Source organism: Chanodichthys erythropterus, chromosome 3 (assembly GCF_024489055.1).
Source record: "Chanodichthys erythropterus isolate Z2021 chromosome 3, ASM2448905v1, whole genome shotgun sequence".
NCBI classification, from domain to species: Eukaryota; Metazoa; Chordata; class Actinopteri; order Cypriniformes; family Xenocyprididae; genus Chanodichthys; species Chanodichthys erythropterus.
In genome coordinates this window covers 66,351,615-66,377,478 of record NC_090223.1, presented here as the reverse complement: position 1 = coordinate 66,377,478, position 25,864 = coordinate 66,351,615, and the positions used below count along the sequence as shown (strand labels likewise).

The 25,864-nt window shown below is 36.5% G+C and overlaps 1 protein-coding gene across 1 annotated transcript in view; it reads left to right on the top strand.

The window, feature by feature from the left end:
• Positions 1 to 831: 831 nt before the first annotated feature.
• LOC137005347 (NACHT, LRR and PYD domains-containing protein 3-like) overlaps positions 832 to 25,864 on the top strand; it is a 47,891-nt gene continuing 22,858 nt past the window's right edge. The window contains exons 1-6 of the mRNA XM_067366206.1: positions 832 to 1,090; positions 7,898 to 9,695; positions 10,064 to 10,237; positions 11,197 to 11,370; positions 11,829 to 12,002; positions 16,212 to 16,258. Of these exons, the coding sequence (XP_067222307.1) occupies positions 832 to 1,090; positions 7,898 to 9,695; positions 10,064 to 10,237; positions 11,197 to 11,370; positions 11,829 to 12,002; positions 16,212 to 16,258 (2,626 nt within the window). The remainder of the gene's footprint in view (positions 1,091 to 7,897; positions 9,696 to 10,063; positions 10,238 to 11,196; positions 11,371 to 11,828; positions 12,003 to 16,211; positions 16,259 to 25,864) is intronic.

The window sequence follows — 25,864 nt, the reverse complement described above, 5'->3', positions numbered from 1 at the left end:
AATCCACCAATCAAAACGATCCTTACTGAACAGACTCAAGAAGATCAATGCTGCACTTGTACTGTGCATTGTTACATGATCGGGTCCTTTTTAGTGTATAAAGACATTTTAATGGGTGCTCCCTTTTTAGGCACCTGATTATAATTTCTATAAAATCACATTATGATTTATATCATTCACACAAAATACAGTTAGCCTGCTGTCTTATACACCAAAGCTGCACATACCCTGTTTATTCAGATCAATCTGTAATGTTATTAAACAAGTGTTAATTGTCCAGATATTTCATTTAATAACAACAGTTATGTAATGTGTTCTGTTGCTGTTATAGTAGTAGTATCAGGTTTGCAGTAACTTTTGATCAGGCATTAAAAACAGCTACCTCTACCTGAGGGTTTTTTTGTTTGTTTTTGAACACTAGACCAGGGCTGGTGATTCCACATTCAGTTCTTTCTGCACAGCTTACTGTATAATACCATGATAAACTCCTTTGGAAGATCCTCATTAAAGGTACACACAGGCTTCATTGACATCTTTGTGTCTGACCTGATCTCCTCCACGCTTTCTAATATCCTGCCATTACTAACTGCAACGAATGATAACGAATTGTGATTGGATGGTAATTTTGTTCTCCAATGTATGATGAGATTGGCTACCTTTGTTTAGGCTATTCTCATGTGACAGAAGACTGATACTTGCTTTTATGATCATCTAGCAATAAAGACAATTTAGGAAAGATGAAATATGGAGCAAAACTTTTTTTTCATAATAAGTTGAGACACTAAAAACATCTTTTTCTTTTTGTCCTGCAGCTGTGGACGGTGAAGGATGATGGCATCTGTGAAAGATCTGCTTGATAAATCACTGAATGAACTGGTACAAGCTGAACTGAAGAAGTTTCAGTGGCATTTAGTGAACGATCATGAGTGTATATCAAAGTGTGAAATGGTGAATGCAGATAGGTTAGACACAGTGGATAAGATGGTGGCACGTTTTGGACCAGAAGAAGCTGTGAAGATCACCGTGAAGATCCTGAGGAAGATGAACCAGAATAATCTGGCTGAGCAGCTAGAGAACAAACACAAGCAAGGTAAAATTAAAATGAACTTGTTAAATGTGCTGTTTAAAATATAAATAAAATGTGAAACTACTTAATTGATTTTTTATAAATATATTTGAAATAATAAAGTTGTATTATTTTTCTATAACTGATGTCTCACAGAGTGAATGTTTAGAGAATAAGTGAATAACTGCTGACTTTCAGCTCAATCTTTCCTCTCTCTGTTTTGCTGATGTGTTTGTGTGGTTTAATGTCACAGTATTTTCATCCTGATCTCTCTCTCTCTCCACAGCTCAGGCTGAGGACAGTATTGAGGTTCCTGCACTTGCTGGAGTCAGTTCAAAACCAATGGAGGGTAAATAATGATCACTGTACAGAGAATCCCCAAATCAGCTGCTTTATCATGGGTTATAGAATAATAACTCATAAATTTATAACTGCTTTTTTAGCTGAATCTTTCATCTCTCTGTTTTGCTGATGTGTTTGTGTGGTTTAATGTCACAGTATTTTCATCCTGATCTCTTTCTCTCTCACACAGCTCAGGCTGAGGGCAGCGTTGAGGATCCTGCACTTGCTGGAGTCAGTTCAAAACCAATGGAGGGTAAATAATAATCACTGTCTGCACAGAGAAACCCCTGTAGGCCATAATGTAGGCCAGATCAGATGCTCTTGACCACTGCATGTTGTAAATGATTAGTGTTGAATCAGTCTTTCAATGGGCCTAGATTGGTTCCCAATCTTTTAGAGTGTCGTTCCCCCATAGACATTTAACATCTTTCTGCGAACTCCCTCTCTAACATTCGGACTGCAGTAACACCTTTTCCATTATGGGACAATATTTGCCCCCATAAATTGATTTACAGGTGCATTTTTACCTTCATAAAGGCAAAGTTTTCTAACCATATTAAATGTCATGTGTTATATCATATTCTTACAATTCCATTAATTATATTAATATAATAAATGAAGCAATAAATTGAGATACTTTGAAATATTAAACAAACTGCCAGTAGGTGGCAGCAAGTCACTGTCTTAATGAGTGTGTCATCGAGTCGTTCATTCTTTCAGTAATGAATGGGTCAGTGAATCATTGACTCATTGAATCGTTAACATTAATGATGCAAAACACTGTGTTAGTGATCTTTCAGGCTCATTATAAAACTGTAGCAGGACAGATGAAACTATGGCAGGTAACCACTATAGTAAAATTAGCCATTTGATACAGAGTGATACAGAGATTTAAAAAATGTATTTAGATACTACTTATAGAGATCGCTAAGACATGTGACCAACTGGGCGGCAACGTCATCAGAACGCAAAGAATTATGCAGAGGTGTCAAGTAACGAAGTACAAATACTTTGTTACCTTACTTAAGTAGAAATTTCGGGTATCTATACTTTACTGGAGTAATTATTTTTCAGCCGACTTTTTAATTCTACTCCTTACATTTTCACGCAATTATCTGTACTTTCTACTCCTTACATTTTAAAAATAGCCTCGTTACTCCTATTTCATTTCGGCTTGAGGAAAAAAAAAAAACTATCCAGATAAATCGCGCCATCCGGATAGAGTGAATTTGATTGTGGTTGGATGAGAAGTATAAACATATACCATTCTGACACCCTATTGGTTTGTACACGATCCATCACACCTACACATGACACAAATCACGTCACACTCCAGGTGGACAGTGTTACAATGTTCAAAAAAGATTATTTCTTAATAGTTGTTATTTCTCCACTACTGGCTCATTTAGGCTATCAAACGGGTGCTTTCTCTTCGTCCTCCGCGAATCAAGGTAGGTAGTTCGGTAGAGAGACGTTTGAATAAATTAGCGTAGCCTTTCCCATACGGTAAAAAAATATATTTTAAAATATATTTTTAAATACATTTCAAAATATACAAAAAATGGCCAAAAATATATTTGCTAAAATATATTTTCAAATATATTTACATAAATATATTTTCTAAAAATATATTTTTTGGCCATTTTTTGTATATTTTTAAAAAATATATTTTAAAATATAAATATATTTTCTAAAAATATATTTTTTGGCCATTTTTTGTATATTTTAAAAAAATATTTTCAAAATATATTTTACAAAAGCATTTAAAAATATATTTTGCCCTACATATATTTCAACCCAAGAAAATACATTCACATGTCACATTCATTTCAGCTAACTTAACTCAAAGGGATAATCCACCCAAAAACAGAAATTATCTCATCATTTACTTACCCTCAAGCTGTTCCAGTTGATAATGACATTCTCTTTTTCTGTTGAATACAAACAGAGATATTAAGAAAAATAATCCATCTCTGTGTTCACGCAAGAAGGTCAAAAACCAAAGTGAACATGATGGTAATCCATATGACCTCAGTTGACGAATCAATGTCTTCTGAAGTGAAACAATAAGTGTGTTTGAGGAAAGTACTATTATGTTAAATTTGTTACACTACAGATTTGCCAAATGTCCAATATGGGCTCAAAGTCAACATGTTGTAATTTGTAATGTGTATTTTAAAGCTTGAGGAGTTATTTGGAAGCACAGACTTTAAAATATTAGTATTTTTCTAACACACACCTATTGTTTCACTTCAACTAGGGTCATGTTGACTACTGTTGTTTTTTTTACTCTGTGTGGTTTTTGAAGTGTCAACCTTACACTTGCACTCATAGAGATGGATTATTTTCCAAAAATCATAATTTGAAAGAAAGTCATATTCTGAGAGTATTTTCATTTTTGGGTGGAGTATCCCATTTTTTAGTATTATCAGAAACAAAAACTTTATTTTTCTTAGCCAATGTTTTTTTTTTTTTTTAATCTGTAGTTTGGCCTTTATATTTAAATTCAATTTTTGAATTCTGTTACTTTCATGTTTATTACTGTGAAGCTGTTCTGTATAAAGTGCTACAGAAATGAAGATGACTTGACTATGAACATTATCCTGTACCTATGACTTGTGGTCAGAGGCTCTCCAGCACAATCGTTGGGCTGGTGGGGCGGACAGCAAGTGGACAAGCATCTTGACAGATGGGTTTGGACCCGCACCTGTTCCAGACAGAAACGGATATTAACACAAGTGCAGAGAACATATCAATTCATAAATTACAAAAAAATAATAAATAATTTAAAAAAATTATTCTACTTCTTAAAGTGTCTCATCGTTCTCACCTTGTTGCTGTTGCACAAACTGTCTCCGCTTCTACTGAAAATAAAAAGTAGATTATTTTACAGTAATGAATGACACATATAAACCTGTAGGTGATGACAAATAAGCATCTTTTGTTACAAGCGACTTATTGAATCACTGGCTCAACTGGTTCATTGAAAACAGCATTCAGCAGAAAGTGAACAAAAATTATATTATAGTAACCTAGGCTATATTAAAAATAATAATAATAATAATAATAATAATAGAAAATTTGAACAAATGAAATGCCATTAATGCCAAACCAGCATATGCCTGAACTCTAATAACGAGCGAATAACGTGTGCCTAATTAACAAGTTTAGCAAAACATTTAAATATAGCAAAAAAACTTACGTTACAGGCTCCACTATCAGTGACAGGATCACGTGAGCATCAGTGATCGACAACAGCAAGCGGCACAGTCTCCCAAACACTCTACAGCTGAAATTTAAAAAAAATATTAAACTTTTTTTTTGTGTGTGTGTGTAAAGTTAGTTTTCACTAGTGACCAAATTAAAAACAACTAACGTTAAAACGGAAATCTGAAAATCTCAGTTGCGTCTCCTCATGTGAGCAAATGAAACAAACAGCATTAAATTGACAAATAAAGTTAAAAAACCTTGACAATACAAAACATTATACATTCAAAGTAGCACTTAACATTACATATGTGAAAAATAACGACTAAAAATAAAGTTACAGCTCTTACCTTTTACTCCGAGAACTCCCGGTTGACTGACGACCGTTACAGCTCAAAATGACGCGCATGCGCAGTACTCCGACAGTCCGTGAGCGCTGTTAGTGGTTACCCATTCAAATTACGTCACAGTTAACATCGTACATCTAGCGATTTTATTTATCTATTTATTTGTATTTGATGTGGATTTAAAATGCTATATTACACTGACAATAAATTGCAAATAAATAAATAAATTAATTAATTAATAATAGACTAAAACTCACATTTGTGAGGGTGTTTCCAAAATGGCTGGGGATCAAGTGCCATGATCACTCTGTATTTTTTGGGAAGATCATATGTGAACAAAAGTGGTCAATGTGGAAAATATGGGGAAATTCATGTTTTTTTCTGGAAGTGTTTAAAATTCTTCTAACATGATGGATAGTTTTGATCGCAAGGCTTTCTTCTACCCACATTTGCATTGTCAACTGTAAGATTGGAAATGTATTTTCTTGCGCCCTGAAATATATTTTTATATATAAATATATTTTCCTGCCCCTGAAATACATGTTTAAATATATTTTAAGTATATGAAGGTTGAAACAAAATATATTTTCAGTTTCAAAAATATATTTCATTGAAATTCACTGTAACATATATTTACCATATATTTAAAATATATTTTGGCCAGATAAAATTTTTTTTTTTTTACCGTATGGGCAGGGCCACCGATGACGGCGGATAAACAGTTATGGCACATTCACTGGTCAACAATATGATTTACATTGACTATGGCCTGCCCATACTTTGACTACAAACTTGCTCCTCAAAACATTACGTATTTTGCAATAGCCTACATGTAATGTAACTATATGACGTTGCACTATTTCTATAAGTAAATAATAAATAGCTAGTAAGATAATATAACGGTAACTAACATTACAGCATGCAAGTAATTATTCTATCGATATGTAATGCTAAATAAGGTTTACTAGTACATTATTTCAGCAACATGACAAGCCACTGAATTAGTAGGTTTCAATAGTTGCTTTCCACAGTGCGTGACATTTTATCTGTATGTTATGCGGCTAGAGTTTTGACACTAGGCATTTCTCAAAACCAAGTTCAATAAGTTCGGACTTGGGAGACACTCAGGAGAATGAACTCCCGTGGACGGGAGAACACAAGTCCGGTGATTCTGCAAATGGAACAGCAGCGTTCTTGATAACGTCACTCAGCTCGCGCTGGCTTCTCCGGTTATCTCTGTATGTGTATTATAGACAAGAATAAAAATTTGTTATTAAACACCACTCTGCCTCTTTTCATTTTATTTAAAGAAACAAACAATCTCTTAATATACTAACAATTCTTCTTTAGTAGTTCTTAAGTACAAAATTAGTACACGAAAATAGAGCACATTATAGAAGTGTACTTTTTTCACCTGGGTTCATCGCAATGCTGATAAGCCATGTTCAGCAACAACTTTTGAATGTGAAATAAAAAGTAAATGTTGTGTTTGTGATATAGTACACAACCACGGATCAGTTGTGCACTGCAAACGCGGCATATGTGAATGCACAATAGCACGTGCTGCTCCTGCATCGCATGCACATAGGCGTCTTTTTTGGTCGATATTAACCAACGTTTCATTTTAACAAAATAATACCCAAAGCTTAAAGCCTAAATAATTACCTATGTTAGGGTGACCATATTACCTATATGCACATGTCTGAATGTTTAATATGGTGCTGTAAATTTACCTGCTGCAACTAATGCTGTTGCTAATATGTCGTTAATCTGTCGTAATTACGTAAAATTAAGGAACAATAGTTGCCCCCTTAAATTTATTTTCCAGTGTAATTTTTTCCTTTATAAATTCCTTTTAAAATAAATAAATAATGTTTTAATATATATTAAAATAATGTTTTAATATATATTCTTAATAGACAGAAGCGTAGATCACTGACAAGCTACGCAATATCGCGTTCATTATCGAAGGCGATTCATCTGCGATAATGAGCGCGGTATTGTCAGTGATCTACGGCTCTGTGTATTAAATGCCACTCCATTTGAAAGCAGGTGATGTCGATTTAGCGGTAATCAGGGAACCGGCTTTACTGACGAAATGCGCGTGACAATCGCATGCGATATATCGCCCAGCCCTAGTTTTAAATATAAAAAAAGTTCAAAAGAGAAATATGCAATAAGTAATACTTCAGTCTTATCTTACTATATTACCTACATAATATTAGTTTATTTATATATTTAGACTTTTTTTTTTTTTAAACAACAGTGGTGGACAGGGGTCAGCATGGGCACCCTAACTGGTCTGGAGCTATGCAGCCCCATACGCAACAAACTGTCATGGGGTCCGCCCATGACCCTGTTGCTGGTTCACCGCTGTTCCTACTTTGGACCACTTTTGATAGATACTGACCACTGCAGACCGGGATCATCCCACAGGAGCTGCAGTTTTGGAGATGCTCTGACCCAGTCGTCTAGCCATCACAATTTGGTCCTTGTCAAACTCACTCAAATCCTTACGCTTGCCCATTTTTCCTGCTTCTAACACATCAACTTTGAGAGCAACATGTTCACTTGCTGCCTAATATATCCACTCACTAACAGGTGCCGTGATGAAGAGATGATCAGTGTTATTCACTTCACCTGTCAGTGCTCATAATGTTATGCCTGATCAGCGTATATTGTTATTGTGAATTAAAAACACACATATCATGATATGAGATGTAATATTTTGATCTTTCACCCCTACAAGGTGTGTTTAAGAGTAAAACATTTCCATGCAGTCAACTTAAGCATAAGTGTGATTCATTTGAATAGTAGAAGCACAGTTTTCAAGTTACCACACATGTGTGATTATTTTTGTAATAGGAATATCAATTTTTAAATAAAATAATAAAACCGGATTACTTTTTGCTGACATTTTCCCTCTTTCTCAAAGGCTCAGCTGCAGAGGACAGTAAAGCTGCTCTTCATGAGATCAGCCTCAGACTGAAGCTCAAATTAAAACAGGAGTGTGAGCGAATATTGGTTGGTAATTCTCAGAGGGGTCGTCAGAAATACCTTAATGATATTTACACTGATCTATATGTGGTGGAGAATGAGACTGGAGGAATGGTGAGTGAACATGAGGTGAGACAGATCGAATTCAAACTATTTGATGCCAAGGACACACCAATCAAGTGCAATAACATTTTTAAAGTCCATAACGGTCGACAAAACAAAAAAGTGTTGACGATGGGCATCGCAGGGGTAGGAAAAACAGTCTCTGTCAATAAATTCCTCCTTGACTGGGCTGAAGGAAAAGACAATCAGGATATTGCCTTAATTTTCCCTCTTCCATTCCGTAGACTGAATTTGATTAAAGAAGAGTACAGTCTTATAGGACTTCTTAACAAATACTTCTTTAGTAGTCCTGAAGAACTGCCTTCTCTTCCTGATGGTGACGGTAAAATCATGTTCATCTTTGATGGGCTGGATGAATGTCGCTTCCCTTTGAACTTTAAAGAGGATGACGAATTTACAGATGTTAAAGAAAAAACAACATTGAGTAAGATAATAACAAACCTCATTAAGACACATCTGGTTCCCTCTGCTCTCATCTGGATCACATCCAGACCAGCAGCAGCCAGTCTGATACCCCGAGACTACATTGATCAGGTGACAGAGGTGCGAGGATTCAACGATGAGCAGAAAGAGCAATACTTCAACAAAAACAGCAGTCCTGAGGTTGCTGGAAACATCATCCGTCATATCAGGAAATCCAGGAGCCTGTACATCATGTGCCACATCCCCGTCTTCTGCTGGATCTCTCTCACTGTTCTTCAGCCTCTACTGGCTCGAAAGAGCAATGACAAAACACCCACAACTCTGACAGGGATGTACACAAACTTCTTACTTACTCAGCAGCAACAGATGAAAGCAAAATACAGTTGTGACCCTGAGCCTAAAGCCAATTCCAGGTCTTTTGATGAGATTATTCTAAAGCTTGGGAAACTGGCCTTTCAACAGCTGGAGAAAGGAAATCTGATTTTCTACAAAGAAGATCTTGAGGAATGTGGACTAGATGTCAGTGAAGGGTCGGTGTTCTCTGGGTTATGCACTCAGATCTTTCAGGAGGAAAAAGCTGTTTCAGCAAGAAACGTTTACAGCTTCGTACATCTCAGCATCCAGGAATTCCTTGCTGCTCTCTATGTGTTTTTGATTAGCAAAGATGAGAAAGCAAAGCTACTTTTTCAATCCCTGAGAAAAAAACTGAGATGGAAACTGTCCAGAAAGACACAGTTTCAGCTTCATAAGGGTGCGATCAACAAGGCTTTACAAAGCAAGAATGGACACCTGGACCTTTTCCTCCGGTTCCTCCTGGGTCTCTCTCTGGAGTCCAATCAGAGTGACCTGAAGGAATTAGTGCCAGGACTGGAACTCAAAACAGAGAACATGAAAAGCACTGTTGACTATATCAAAAAGAAAATAGAGATGGAGAAATCTGTGGAGAGGACGATCAATCTCTTCCACTGTCTGAGTGAACTGAAAGATGACTTTGTGGATGAAATCCAGAAAAACCTGAGCTCAGGAAATCTTTCAGAAAAGATTCTCTCCTCTGCTCAGTGGTCTGGTCTGGTGTTTGTGCTCCTAATGTCAGAAGAGACTCAAGAGAAGTTTGAACTGCAGAAATACAGAAGATCTGATGAAGCAGTGACAAGACTCCTGCCAGTGATCAAAAACACAAAAAAAGCACTGTAAGAGTCTTCTTTACATTCATTTATGTGCACTTTTGGTCTATTGTAGTTGGGACTTCTTTTTACATGGATGACTTGTTGGCCTAGACAGTTCAGAAAAAAAGAATAAATGTAAATGTAAATCAATGTGCGTGATAATATTAAATGACAAATTGTCTCAAGTTGAACCTGAGTTTTACCCTTTTTATTATTCTTAATTGTATCATAAATTAAAGAAACTGAAAATACAGGTTTGATGTTTTATGAAAATTGTTTTAGCTTTGCTTACATTGCTACAGTCAAAGGTTTTTCCAAGTTATCTATGCTCTAGATTATAAACACTACTTAAGAAGCATTGATATCACTGATTGTTGTTGTGCGCTACACAGGCTACAGTGCTGTAATCTCACTGCTCAGTGTTGTGAGAGTTTGTCATCAGTTTTACAATCCTCAAACTCCTTCCTGAGAGACCTGGACCTGAGTAACAATGACCTACAGGATTCAGGAGTGAAGCTTCTTTCTGATGGACTGAAGAATTCAAACTGTCAGCTGGAGATACTGAGGTTTGAGTTTAAATGCTTTATTTATTTATTTATTTATTTATCCATTAAATTAATTATTTAAAGGTGTCATAGAATTGAAAATTAAATTTACCTTGGCATAGTTGAATTACAAGAGTTCAGTACATGGAAATGACATACAATGAGTCTCAAACTCCATATGTAAATCTCATTTGTTTAAAAGACCTCCGAAGAACAGGCGAATCTCAACATAACACTGACTGTTACGCAACAGTCGGGATCATTAATATGTACGCCCCCAATATTTGCATATGCCGGCCCATGTTCAAGGCATTAGACATTCAAGGCATTAGACATTAGACGTCTGGATCTGTGCACAGCTGAATCATCAGACGTTATGCAGGTAAGCAAGCAAGGACAACGGCGAAAAATGGCAGATGGAGCAATAATAACTGACATGATCCATGATATCATGATATTTTTAGTGATATTTGTAAATTTCTAAATGTTCTAAATGTTTCGTTACCATGTTGCTAATGTACTGTTAAATGTGGTTAACGTTACCATCGTTTCTTAGTGTATTCACTGAGATAATTTTTAAACACTTGCAGTCTGTATACTTCATAAACAACTTTATTCTTTATAAATCTCTCCAACAGTGTGCAATGTTAGCTTTAGCCCGTTAGCCACGGAGCATAGCCTCAAACTCATTCAGAATCAAATGTAAACATCCAAATAAATACTATACTTACATGATCTGATGCATGCATGCAGCATGCATGACAAACACTTTGTAAATATCCATTTTGAGGGTTATATTAGCTGTGTGAACTTTGTTTATGCAATGTATTATAGAGTCGTGAGCTCGGGGGCAGGGAGTGCACCGAAATAGGCAGTTAAAAAAAAAATCTTGTTTTGTGAAAAAGCGTTCTAGGGCACCTTTAAAAACACACTGCTAAGACTGATTCTGTATGCAATTACATTTTGTTTTTATTGTTCAGATTTTCCATCTGTAATCTCACTGCTCAGTGTTGTGAGAGTTTTTCATCAGTTCTACAATCCTCAAACTCCTTCCTGAGAGAGCTGGACCTGAGTAACAATGACCTACAGGATTCAGGAGTGAAGCTTCTTTCTGGTGGACTGAAGAGTCCAAACTGTCAGCTGGAGATATTGATGTAAGTGGTTTTAAAATAATTAACAAAATGCTATCACAATAAATGATTATCACTGAATGTGACATTTGTTCTCAATGTAATGGAAATAGGCAATGGAAACTGATCAGGCCCGATACCAAGCTCATATATTTGTACTCATACGTTCGTTGAATCATTCTTCAGATTCTTGACTTGTCACCTTCTGAATAAGCTCAACACAGTTGATTGATCACCATAGAAAATCACTGGTTTGGTGGATGGAATCAAAAGTTGCTATTGTGAATGGCACACACTCCATTGCTGTACATGTTTAGAAAAGTGAATGAATACTTTGGTACATTTCCACTAACACTTTTGTTACTTTTATGACTGAATCTACAGAAAATAACAGCATACAAACTGCACAGGTCAGTGTGTGATAGTGACTGATCTGATTGTCAAACTAACGTCATGTGGACTGTTGCTGTGTGTGTTTGTAGATTGTCTGGCTGTATGGTGACAGAGGAAGGCTGTCATTATGTATCTTCAGCTCTGAGTTCAAACCCCTCACACCTGAAAGAGCTGGATCTGAGCTACAATCACCCAGGAGATTCTGAGGTCAAGCTACTCACTGATACACTCAACCATCAAAACTACAGACTGGATAAACTCAAGTATGTTGAGCAGGAAGAGTTTGACTTTATTTCTTTCAAACAATTATAAAAGTTCTTACTGAGAATAAACAGAGGTTTAGCTGCAGTTATACTACAGGGCTATTGAGTGGTTGATTCTGATTGACTGACAAACTTTCTAAGGTGTTCAATAGTTTCACAATTTATGTAGTATGCCTGAAAAAGGGACTGTAGTAAGTGATGTCCGATATCTAGCTTTCCTCAAGGGGTGTTGGTCAAAACACAGGATCCAATCAGCTTCATCCAAAGGAAGTTTATTTGTTCCTAACACAATGGTAACTTTCATCCAGGCTGTACACAACACAGCTGTACAAGGGCTTTACAGAATTAAAGGGTTAGTTCACCAAAAAATTAAAATTCAGTCATTAATTACTCACCCTCATGTCATTCTACACCCGTAAGAATTTCATTCATCTTCAGAACACAAATTAAGATATTTTTGATGAAATACAATGGGTCCGTGAGGCCTGCATTTACAGCAAGTTAATTTACACTTTCAATGCCCAGGAAATTAGTAAAGACATATTTAATGTCCATGTGATTACAGTGGTTCAATTTATGAAGTGACGAGAATACTTTCCATGTGCCAAAAAACAAAATGACGACTTTATTCAACAATTTGCTCATTGCATGAATTATCCAAACTTTCAAGCTTTGGCATGACAATATCACAATCGATGCAGTACACAGTCTCCTGTTCAGTAGTAGGCATCGCTTGGCACTGATGACATCTACACCACCAGCTCTCCATTGCTCTCTGTCTTTCAGAAGCTTGTGGCTGTGGTTGTGTTGCAGCCTCTTCCATCTCTTTTAGTTCGTTCTCTGTATATTCTTTTTCTAATAAGTAAGGTTGTGCAAAAAAAAAACAAAAAAAAAAATTCATCCTCTGTGTTGAAATCTGCAGACATAGTTATGAAATGTTTTATGTTGAGCATGTGTCTTCCTCTGTAAATACAGTCCTGCGTTTCCGGGTCTTAAGCCAGAATGCCAGCTCCTGCCTCATCGCCACACGCATGCGTCTTGGTGCTCTCGTGAACGTGTGTCAGAGACTGATACGGAACAGAAGAAATTGTTGAATAAAGTTGTTGTTTTGGGTTTTTTTGGAACACTGAAAATATTCTCGTCGCTTCATAGCATTAAGGTTTAACCACTTTAGTCACATGAACTGTTTTAAATATGGTCTTTGCTACCTTTCTGGGCATTTAAAGTGTAAATTAAAGTTCACCCAAAATTGAAAATAATGTCATTTATTACTCACCCTCATGTCGTTCTACACCCCATAAGAGTTCATCTTCAAGACACAAATTAAGATATTTTTGATAAAATCCGATGGCTCAGTGAGGCCTGCATAGCCAGCAAGACAACACTTAGAGAAAGCTACTAAAGACATATTTAAATCAGTCCATGTGACTACGGTGGTTCAACCTTAATATTATAAAGTGACGGGAATACTTTTTTTGCACCAAAAATAACAAAATAATGACTTTATTCAACAATATCTTGTGATGGGGGATTTCAAAACACTGCTTCATGAAGCTTTGAATCTTCACAAATCTTGTGTTTCAAATCAAAGGTTTGGAGCGTTAAAGTCATGTGATTTTAGTAAACGAGGCTTCGTTACATCATAAGTGTTTTGAAATTTCAATGGTTCACGTGACTTTGGCAGTTTGATTCACGCTCTGAACCTCTGATTCGAAGCAAGATTCATGAAGATTCGAAGCTACCTGATGAAAACAGGTGCACATGAGTACAGACTCAGTTTCTCAGTAATGAGATAGTAATGTCACTGTTCTTTAAACAGTTAAGCTACCCTATTAGAGACGCTGATGCCAAACACACACACACTCACATACGAAACTACTCCGATCAGGTATAACATTATGACCACCTTCCTAATATTGTGCTGATTCCCCTTTTGCTGCCAAAACAGCCCTGACGTGTCGAGGCATGGACTCCACTAGACCCCCACTAGGCTGGAACCAGCAAACGTTCAACACACTTTAATACAAAATATAAAAATTCAAAACAAAAGTAAAATAGCGGCCGTCCCTCATGGATGACTGACGCACACTAACACAATAAAAATATAACATAAATCCAGGCCTGGTCCTCTCTCGTCCTTCACTGTCGTCCCTTCTCCCTTTATGCTTCCATGAGAGATATGAGACCGGTGCAGTGCGCAGGTGACACTCCTTAAGGCGGGCGTATATGGTGCAAACTGTGATGGTCGGAAGATTGTATGTCCACGCACACGTCACGAGTGAGTTTATCGGAGAATCGTACGGACGTGGTGATATACGATACGATTTTTCGACCTGCCAATTTCTGAAGCAATCGCACAAAGTTCCTTGTGAGTGTGTGTGTGAGCATGCGAGCGGAGCACGAGCTCAATACCCTTTTTGACATGCTGGATAGAAAATAGGCCTATGTGAAATAAGTTTTTTTTTCTCATTGACTATAGTTGTTTAAGCCTTTTGTCACATTTAATTTCTTAAATACTGGATAGAATAAACTATTATAATTAGTATATATAGCACTCAAGCGCACGCATAGCTTGCCATAAAGAATCGGCAAACTAAATGATTATGAATGTGACAAAAAAAAAACCCAGCAAGAATCAGACACATTTTAATTGTTTAATAATCTAATGTTTTCTAAATCACTGTCGGCTGCAAAGATGAAGTTGACATTACTGACTCTCATCATCTTCGCAGTGGATGTGCCTAGAGAATGCACATTTCATTCGGATTACATCATCAGAGTAGCCTATTTCTTTTCGTTTTGAATTATTTAGTTTAAAAGAAGACATTTCAAGCTTTCTATAGATATATTTCTCAGCCTATATGCTGAGTTTCAGTTCATTTAGCCTATAAGACGTGCTCCAGTTCATGTGCAAGTGATCGCGCCTGCGCCTCCATATCATGATTATATTGTCAGCTATATTTGCTTCTGATTTATTAAATCCAGATAATTGGTTGATGAAACATTGATTAAAATTAAGATACAATTTATACAAAACGAAATTCACTTTAAAGAAAGGCTTTCTACAAAACAAAACTTAATGAAGTGGTCAAAATCATGTCTGACCCACTCCATGTCTCCAGATATATTGCGCATCTTATGATGTATTTATCTTACTCATGCTGTTCACTTGTCTTAATCAAATAGATGAAAAAATAACATTGTAATAGGCATATTTAAACATAAATATGAAACTAAATATGTTTTCTTTAATGGCTACCAACACGTATAGTACAGTAGTACAGAGAAATTTCATGTCGTGATCAAGAGCGGATAATGAATCGGATCAAGCAGAATTTATTTTTTAACTGTAGCTCTTGGGCGATCCCAAGAGTGGCACACATTGCTTGACACATCATACCGCGCTCGCCCAAAGTTCATCGAGTTTATCCTCCTTTTTCAATGGTCCAAATTCACTGTGACGCTGTCATCTTCATCTTTCTTATGTGGTTTTTCATAGCTCCTGATTGGTCAACTTCAGATAGATTGAAAAAACGGCTCGTTCAGCCACACACGTGTCGAATTCAAACCGATAGCTTCCAAAATTTTTTGACAACAAAGATTTCCACACGATTGAAAAAAATCACCTGCGAGCTCGTACAACAGCAAAAATCACAACGTGTACGCCCGCCTTTAGCAAATTACACCACCGGCCTCACGCTGTTCCCTCACCGAAGCTCTCGCTCCGGCCTGCTTGTCACATAACCCCATCATCATTTCATCTTTGCATACTAACTGTTAAATAAATCTTATTCAAACGTTCTCTTGCCTCCCGAGTCTTTCTGGTAGAACTGATTTCCTGCACCTGTGGACCGTGTGTGAGTTTGAGATTAGAGGCCTTGTTGCCATATCTGGGCAGCGGGATTTATGCGGTGTTTTGTTTTGCTCCCGACTGATTTTCCTTCCAGAATTATGTTTATATTCTTTTTGTAATAAATCAACTATTAGAATGAGCTGTGTCCTTAACAGACCTGGTTGGTAATGTACTTAGCCTTACAATTGTCCAAAATTAAAATGGTTTTGTGTGTGTATGTGTGTGTGAGTGTGTGTGTGTGTGTGTGTGTGTGTGTGTGTGTGTGTGTGTGTGTGTGTGTGTGTGTGTGTGTGTGTGTCTGAGGGTGTGTGTGAGTTTGTTTACTGACTAACTGTATCACTGTGTGTGTTTTCTAGTGTGGATCATGGGGGAGAGTTCAGGATAACAGCAGGACTACACAAATGTATGTCTAACTCACACACACACACACACACACACACACACACACACACACACACACACTCTCTCTCTCACACACACAGTATCTGTCAAATGATGCTGTTTAATAATAAATAATAACTATAATACTTTTAGATCACCGTTATTAGAATTATAGCTAAGACAGTAAAATACTACTACTGTAAGTAAAAAATGAATATTTTATAAAGAATATATTATTTTACAATAGGACGTTACAATACTTCTGTCTTAATTTCTTCACTTAAGCTGTTACATTGGCAGAAACTTGCAGTTTCAGTTCAGTTTATAAATGCATCTTATTACAAATCAGGTGAAATACTGTAATCAACTGTCCACAAAAATGTTGGATATAATGCGACTGTGAAAACTGAGTGTAACTGGTGCTCGCTGCGTTCCCAAATGCACATTAAACTCAAAGCACATGCAGAGATGGAGTTCACTGCATTCATTCACTGTGAACTGAGATGTGGAAAACAAGCTGATGGAGTGAGCAAAGTTTGCTCTTCACTCTGAAACATGCAGCGCAACGGACCACAAAATTACTTAATTATCGTCTTTTTTGATTTTATAAGGGCACAAAGCCATATCATGCTTTTTATTTTAGTTTGTTTGAGAGATGCTTTGCCAAAGCAATGACACAAAACAAAGATTTATCTTATTATGGGACATGTAAATTATCTTTGGTTCAAACTGTGTTTCTTTAAAATCTGTGTACACCTGGTCACTTCATGTGTTTTATCTGATGGGATAGCTATCCGATCATGAAAAGACCTGGGCCCTTAAGAATAGTCTTAAGTTTTGACTTAAGTGTCAAAAATACTTAGTAAAGAGTAGAACTTTTATAAGTGCAACATTTTAAGTAAAGTATAAGTGTAAGCCGTGCGGCTCGCTTATGCCCAGCGTGATGTGCGGCCAGCGACACCGGGTATTAAAACTTGCTCTGTGAATGAGTGGCCCTTATAACACTCTCTTCCATTGAATCACATTTCAAAAGGGCAGAAAACATGAACATAAGGAATATAATATACAGAAAACATACCTGAATAAAAGAGACAAATAAGCAGCCTCAGATTGAGTGGCCCTTATAACACTCTATAAACAAATGATGCACCTCCATTACCATGTGCTGGTCTCACATAAAAGACAGAAATATACCTCAAAGAATATAAAATGACGAAAAGAATCCCAAGGATAGATAAAATAGTACTTTACACATAAGTTTGGGTAGAAATACAGATATAAACGATATAATTAAGATATAATTAAAATAAGGATTATTATAACAAATAATGAAATTAACAGGATGACAAAGAAACCTACCTCTTCCATTGAATCACATATTATAACAATATTTAGTCGTATACTTTGTATAGCTGTTACATAAGACAGATTCTTAAGTGCTGACTTAAGTGTTGTGAACTAAAGACTACAATGATGTCAACTCAAAATGGCCAAGTAATTTATTCCTGTGATCAAAGCTGAATTTTCAGCATCATCACTCCAGTCTTCAGTGTCACATGATCCTTCAGAAATCATTCTGATATGATGATTTGATGCTCAAGAAACATTTATGATTATTATCAGTGTTTTATTTGTTGTTTTTTGAAAGAAATTAATACTTTTATTCAGCAAGGACGCATTAAATTGATCAAAAGTGACAGTATAGACATTTATAATGTTACAAAAGCTTTATATTTCAGAAAAATATAATATTTTTCTCAAGAAAACATTCTACTGCTACGGAAGCCCTGAACCGCATGGTGAAAAAAAAAAAAACTTGGTGGGGAGGGAAAAAAAACGAAAACTTATCTCGTTATTTCGACATATTAAATGGTTATTTCAAGATATTAAGTCGTTATTTCAACATAATAAGTCGCTATAACGACACAATATCCTGTTATTTCAAGATATTAAGTCGTTATCTATCAAGTATCATACGTATCAAGTATCATACATATCATATGTTGTCTATCAAGTATAATAAAGGACGCGCATCTGTCAATGTCTTCAGTGGCGCAACATTAACGTATTGGATCGCAATACTAGCTTTTACTGCGATCGCTGCGGCAAAAAAGGCATTTATTTAATAAAAATGAAAACAATGTTCTAAAAGTGCAAATAATTTCTATTCTATTTTGATAATAGCCACTAGAGGGCAGAATAAGACAGCGAATCAATTAAAGAATGCAATAGTTATGTTCATCTACTGTTACAAGTTGGTGCTCCAAAATCCCAGAGGGTTATCATGGGAATTTACGTTCATCCCAGGCTAACCTTTATTGAGGTTAAATTTATTAGCCCATAGTAAATAAAACAATTTACAGTGCAAATAGCTGTATATCAGGGGTGTCAAACTTTCGGCCCGGTGTCCAATCTGATTTGAACTATAATAAAACATAGAGATGCACTAGTCCAGGGGCCAAAAACATTTGTAAGCGTTTTTTTATTATTATTATTATTATTATTATTATTATTATTCCGGGCTTGCAAACAAACTGCTTTGTAATAATTTCCCCAAATTTCATCTGTGTATTTACGAAGTATGTAAACAGGACTTTAACACGCTGAATACGGACACAAAGAGGAGAACAGACGCGCCAGTGGAGGAAGTACTGTACCATGCACAAGCTCACTGTTCGCGAAAAATAGGGAGAATAATATAAATATTACAGTGGGATTGATATGAATGTATCTCTGAAGGAAACTGTATTCAGAAAAGATCTGATGGCTTTTCCTCTTATCTCCATATAAAGTAGTAGTATTAGCCTATATTTATCGAAAAGCGCTGCTGTGTGTGTGTGTGTGTGTGTGTATAGCGGTAACCATGGAAACGCTTTCATTCAGCCCGTCTGCTGATTTTGTTTTGTTATGTAGCATAATTTCACAAAGCTAAAGTCATACCAGACCTAGTTTTTGCTGTTAATCTTGAAATTATTCAGTAATTTTAATTAAGAACAACAGCTCATGCTCATGTGCATAACATCTTTGCTGGGATTATGATAAAAATGCCTCTAATATCCAAATGCCAGTGTTTGCCTCTAATATCAAAGAGATATTTGTTTAAGGCCAGTTTGGCCTGTGAAAAAATAAACAAATAAATTTGCTTTAATAAAATCTGCAACCAGTATCAGAATCAGACGATTTGCTTCTTATAAAAATTGAAATTGGCCATGAAAAATCAAAATAGGTGCTAATAAAAATATTAAATAAAAAATCATTTTAAAAATCGAATGGTCTTTTCACGGTAAAAAAAAAAAAATACAGTTTTCTTGCAAATTAATTTGTTGTTCATATGTTTAATATTAATGCAACTATCAGCGCACTAAGGTTATCATAAGAAGGTAATTCGCCCCACATATGGTTCATTTCTTTCCAGTCCGGCCCTCAAACTAAAACGAGTTTGACACCCTGGTGCAAATTCTTGGGAAAATGAGATCCAGGCAGTAGGTAAAGTTGATGAAAAATTATTGGACTTTTGAACACTCGCTCCTGGACAGGCAAGCGGACCGAGACCGCTGAAAAGAACTCTGGTGCTGTTCGAATGATATATGAACGCAACACGGACCAAAGACATGTAAACGAATCAAAAACAGGAAGACAAGACCCTAAAAAGGACAGAATCCTCACGCATGTGGGTTCATAGTCATGAGTTTGCCCATCACAGGCATCAGACGCTCGTCTCCACACAGCAGATAGTTTGTGTGTGTGACGGATGGATTCCCGCCGCTGTTTTGTCTTCTTTACACATTTTATAAGCTCTTCACGAGTTCCCCGCTGGCCAAAAGACCATCACATGCAGGCTACACACACACAACGAGCACATTTACCTCAGCACACAGCATTGATTTGATGTTCGGTAAGTTCCGCCTCAAAATAGGCAATACATCACAAAATCCGACCAATCACATTGTGAATGTATCCCTATGCCTTTGGGTTCGGTATCTTTTGGTTCGGTGATAAAATTGACAATCTGAACGCTAATCGGACCAGGACTAAATGTCTTTTTTTCTTTTTTGTTCCAGACCAAACAAACCAAATGAACCGAACTACAAGTGTGAACGCACCCTTAATTGTACCGACGATTTAGTCCCTTGGGGTCAGATCGACCCCAAACTTTTACAGAGCGATTGCACAAGGAAATCTTTAGGAATTATAGTGAAAGAAAAAAAGTGCAATGACCACATATCTCCAACAGAGGTCAATAGAGACTATGTTTGTGTGTGTGTGTGTGTGTGTGTGTGTGTGTGTGTGTGTGTGTGTGTGTGTGTGGTCATGTACCATTAAACACACTGGTCCCTGTAATGTTGGAGTGTGTCAGTTGTGTATTGTGTTTAAGATCAGGTACTCATTAATCACCTCAGTCTTAGTAATACACCATATCATCAGGTTTGTGTGTTGTGTGTGGTCATGTACCTGTAAAACACACTGGTCCCTGTAATCCAGAGAAATGACATGTTTTGTGTATTGTACAATAGGTGTCCTCATAAATCAGGTCATACCCAAAAATCACAATTATGTCATAGGCGGGAACATTTTAGGATGGGCGGGAATGTCCTTGTATACCACTGATACGTCATGTTGTCATATTTTCCGTTCTGTTGTGTTTAAAGAAACTTTAAAGCCAGATTCGTGATCTGCAGATCAAAAAATTTTTTTTGATAGTTTTATCATCACTGTAGGGCATCGGGAAAGGTGAGTGAATTCAGACAGCCGTTGTGTGTGCATCAGCTGTACACTCGTTGTGGTGCACTGTGGGATTGAATAAGTGCACTCAATAACGTCCACTATGGTTTCGGATGCCACTACAAATGGCTGTCGCCTATTTGAGGTTATAGGGGGCGATTTCGGATTCAGCCCTTGATTACAGTGGAGAATTCAAACTACACGCGGCGCGCGAGATAGAGCGGTTTCTGCACTGATCTCCGTGATGAGATTAACAATTTCTCCACATGGATCATATTATATAGACCGGAGCGAGCGTGTTTAAGTTTTTTATGGACCTATTTCATGTATTCTAGTGCTCTAAACATGAACCAGCAGCGTGTATGCGCACATATTTCATCACGTCTTCTCCAAATGAAATGTAACGTTATGCAAAGGACACTGAACTGTACGTCTGATCACGACTGCGATGACATGACGGGTTATTCTGCTACACAGAAGATGATGTGAGTTAATAAATAGACTGACAATACAAAGAAGAATGGGAAAAAATTTAACTGCTTTATTCTTTCTGTGTTAAACTGACGTGTGTCGCTTATTCAGAGACTGTAGTGCTCTTAAATGTACTGAAAATATCCTTAGACAGTTTAAATGTTCTTCCGCGTTTCTCCCTCGTTTTGGCAGTTTGTTGTTATACAGCGTTAGATTATTAAAATGCTTAAGGTGCCCTCAACTCTTTTTTTTTTTTATCTATCTTGATGGTCATATTTTAATATTCATGTGTCTGTAATGAATGTGTTGCAGGTCTGTGTTTTATTGGTTGTTGTCTCCCCACAGCATCATTTTGTGGGGTTTTGTAAACCTGTATTAACTCTAGTGTGGAATTTCTCATCATGACAGTAAAACAGGGCATTCTAGTCAATCTACTGCAGTATTTCCTCTCTCAATCAGTAGAAAATGTGGTTAACGCCCAGTCATATACATATATAGGGATTTATATATATATATATATATATATATATATATATATATATATATATATATATATATACCGTGAAACCGATATCATTTTGAAAAATACTGTGATATAAATTTTTGGTCATACCGCCCAGCACTATTATGAGGCATATAAAAATATTTTCAGCTCATTTGGTTTAAACGTTTTTTTTTAAACCTGTTTACACCTGGTCACTTCATGCATTTTCTCTGAATGGATTGCTATGCAATAATAGAAAGACCAGGTGTAAATGCCCTCCAAAACGCATTCGAGACGGATTTAAATCCGATCGCTCAAATCACTTTGGACATTGTCTAAAACAATATATACATTTATACAATAATACATTTTACTCCTCCCAAAAATACTAAATAATAAACATGTGATAATGTGTTATAGGCATGTTATAGAAAGATATGACAGCATTACTGCAGCATGCATTGGCGCAGATGAACAGATGAGTATCTCTTCAGTAAGCTTCAGATCGCTTGTCAATCAAACTCCTGGCGAAGGGTCAATTAAACTAGTATACATTCAGCTAATTGTCAGCCTGTTACATGTCTGCATCTCGAGAGATTGCAGAATTCAAGTGAAAAATTATGTTTTATAAACAAAGTTTGGGAGGAGCGCGTTCAAGCGGTCTAATTGGCTCGGATTCTTTGGGTGGATTGCTGAGGCGGATTGGCATCAACGGCCATTAGGATTGTTTGTGATTTGGTCTTAGTGATTTAGGAGTCCTCTTGACTGCTCCTAACTTTTTACAGATTTGGGAACTAGTTTTAGCACTAAAATGTTTTGTGAAATACTCTTAAGAGCAAAATTTAGGACTGACGCGCCCATTATAGAGTTTCTCCTAAATCGGCATGTCAGGAGCTACTTTTAGCCTTAAGATGTTTTGTGAATATGGCCCCTGATTCTGTACAGACACATTTATGTGGCCAAGTGTAAATGAAATTGTTTGAACAAATCAGTAAAAAACACATGAAATGACCAGGTGTTAACAGGCCCAAAGATTATGTGAAAAAGTTCTCACTAGACTAGCATTTTCTAAAATGATGTACCCATGTGAACTGTGAGCACAGTACTGACAGTAAATCCACAATAAATGTGAAGAAAAAGTTTGGAATATTAACATATCCTATTCATTCACAAATGAAATAATTAATTCTGTCAGGACAGATGACAAAAGAAAGAGCTTAGAACCATTTTATATTTAAATATCTGTACATTTAAAAGTAAAAAGTCACTGAGTAGCCAGTTTGAACAAATGAACAAAGTAATACATTACATAGCAAAAGTGGGAGGTCTATTATTTTTTACCAATACTCAATAAAGAGATCATTTGACACACAGCATCAAGATTATTTTGTTCCACCCATTGCAATGGTTATCTGTCAATTGGATTTAATCGCACATATAAATACATTTGTCAATCCAGAAACTATGCAATGTGTAGTTAACAGCATAAACAAATGTGTTATATAGGCCTACAGAAAGCAAAGGTCGCTGCCATATTAGCCACTGAAGCTATCGATTACAACACGAGAAACACAAAGCTGCACTTCTGCAGAAACGTCCGTTATAATAAATGAAGTTGTGTGTGTGTGTCTGTCTACGTTGTGCATCTTTTATTGGCATTGTGTCAATACTTTGTTGGTTATAATGAAAGGATTCAACATGCAGCACTCGCGCTAAACAAAAACTCATACAGACTAACAAACGCATCCGATTGGCTATTGTGTTCACGTGCTCAACACAAATGTCTTCAGGTATGATGGTACATTTTAAACCACTCAGTATTAATAGTGATCAAACTAATGTGTTATAGTAGTGACCTACACATTTAAAACCATGATAAAATCATGCATATAGTTAAAACTCTATAAATATACTGCCATAACCAATCAGGGATTCATGATATATCAGCCACCATATCTTACGGGCCGATAAATGCTCATTTTAATGTTATCATTCTCAGTCCGAACTAGGCCGATATTTTAACACTGATAAATAATGGATTATATGATGTGCGTTGTTCTCCATGATAGTATTGAACTGCTTGAAGGAAGATACAGTCAAAGGTGGTAAAGAGGATGTTTTGTTTTATACATTTTTGCAATATTACTTGAAACTGTCTTTACTAACTGATAAAAGACTATTAGGTGCACTGAAAGGAATAATATTAATATACATCATCTGTGCACGAGGTAGGGCCTTAAAGACATCAGCCAATCGTTTACGCGATCATCATGTAAACGGTTGGCCCTCTGGCTTGTCAATCACTGCCATGACGTTCCTTGTGAGAGACGAGCGCGGCTGCGCGCTCCAGTAACTTTCCACACTCCACAGGCGCTGCATGCAATGTTTTTGTCCGGAGACAGGAGTAACAACTGCAGATTATGAGTTACCTGCGGTGAGTCCGACATAGTGAATCTACTAACACGACACAGCGAATGAAACAAACACTCGTGTTCCAGTACTTGTGCATGAGTTTTGGGAGGCGTTCCCTCGAAATGAGCTGTGAAGGAGGGGGGTTGAATGATGGATGGTATGATGAACAGAAAGTTCAAAAGAACAGCATTTGTCTGAAATCTAAATCTTTTGTAACATTAAACACTACCATTCAAAAGTTTGGGGTCAGTAAGAATTTTAATTTTATTTTTGGGGGATAGAAATAAAATAAATACATTTATTCATCAAGGATGAGTTAAACTGATCAAAAGTTACAGTAAAGACATTTATAATGTTAGAAAATATTCTATTTTAAATAAATGCTGTTCTTTTGAACTTTCTATTCATTGAAGAATTTTGAAAAAAAATTGCACACAATTGTTTTCAACATTGATAATAATAATGAATGTTTCTTGAGCATCAAATCATCATATTAAAATGATTTCTGAAGGATCATGTGACACTGAAGACTGGAGTAATGATGCTGAAAATTCAGCTTTGACCACAGGAATAAATTACACTTTACTGTATACTGACATAGAAAACACTGAGAGTCTGCAAACATCAAATTAGACATAAACACTGGTCTGAACATGTTAACATGTTAGCAGCACAATCATCACTGATGACAGCGGGGTCTCACGGCTTATCTGAAAATAAGAAATAAAGCTTTATATACAATCACTTCAACTAAGAGTTACAAACCTTCAGTATATATGAAATGTATCAAAGGGATAATGTACAGTCAGACAGTAATTAATGCAAATTAAACATGGACAGGATGATCAATGTCCCCCATTCACAGCTACTGATCAATAAATATGTGCACATGAAATATTGATTTGAGATCATATACAAGATCACAAAATAGATCCATTTCAAATCAATATTTCAATATTTAAAAACCCATGGTAATGTTCATGGCTTTATATATGCATTACATTATGTGTGTGTGTTCATCACAGTATGTGAGGTTGTGTGTAGCTTTACACCTGTTTTATGAGGACACGTGTTTTATGAGGACATGATGAGAACATGTTCTTCATGTTTGACTTGACTGAAGAATTTCAGTGTGTTGTTAGATTGACACAAGCCTGGTCTATGAGGACACTAGTTTTAGTTCTGATCCACCAGGAGAACGGAGAACTGTCCGTCTGTCCTGCACTTCTTTCACTCCTCCCTCACTGCAGCCGCTACTCTCTCCTACACTTCAGGAGGCTGAGCGCATCTCAAACACGCCTATCGTTGACTCACGATGTCACACTACAATTAACGGGGAAAACACTCATAAATCAGGCGTCTGTATCAGGTGTATGTAAATAACCATTATTGTGTGAATTCATATATATATATATGTAACAGTACAGTTTCTGTAGCTGCTTCAGATACACTAATGTTTGTACTCGCCTTTGCATGTCCTTCTGCAGTATTACTCTGAGACGACGGGGCTTCTGGGTAAACATCATAATAGTCTCTGTT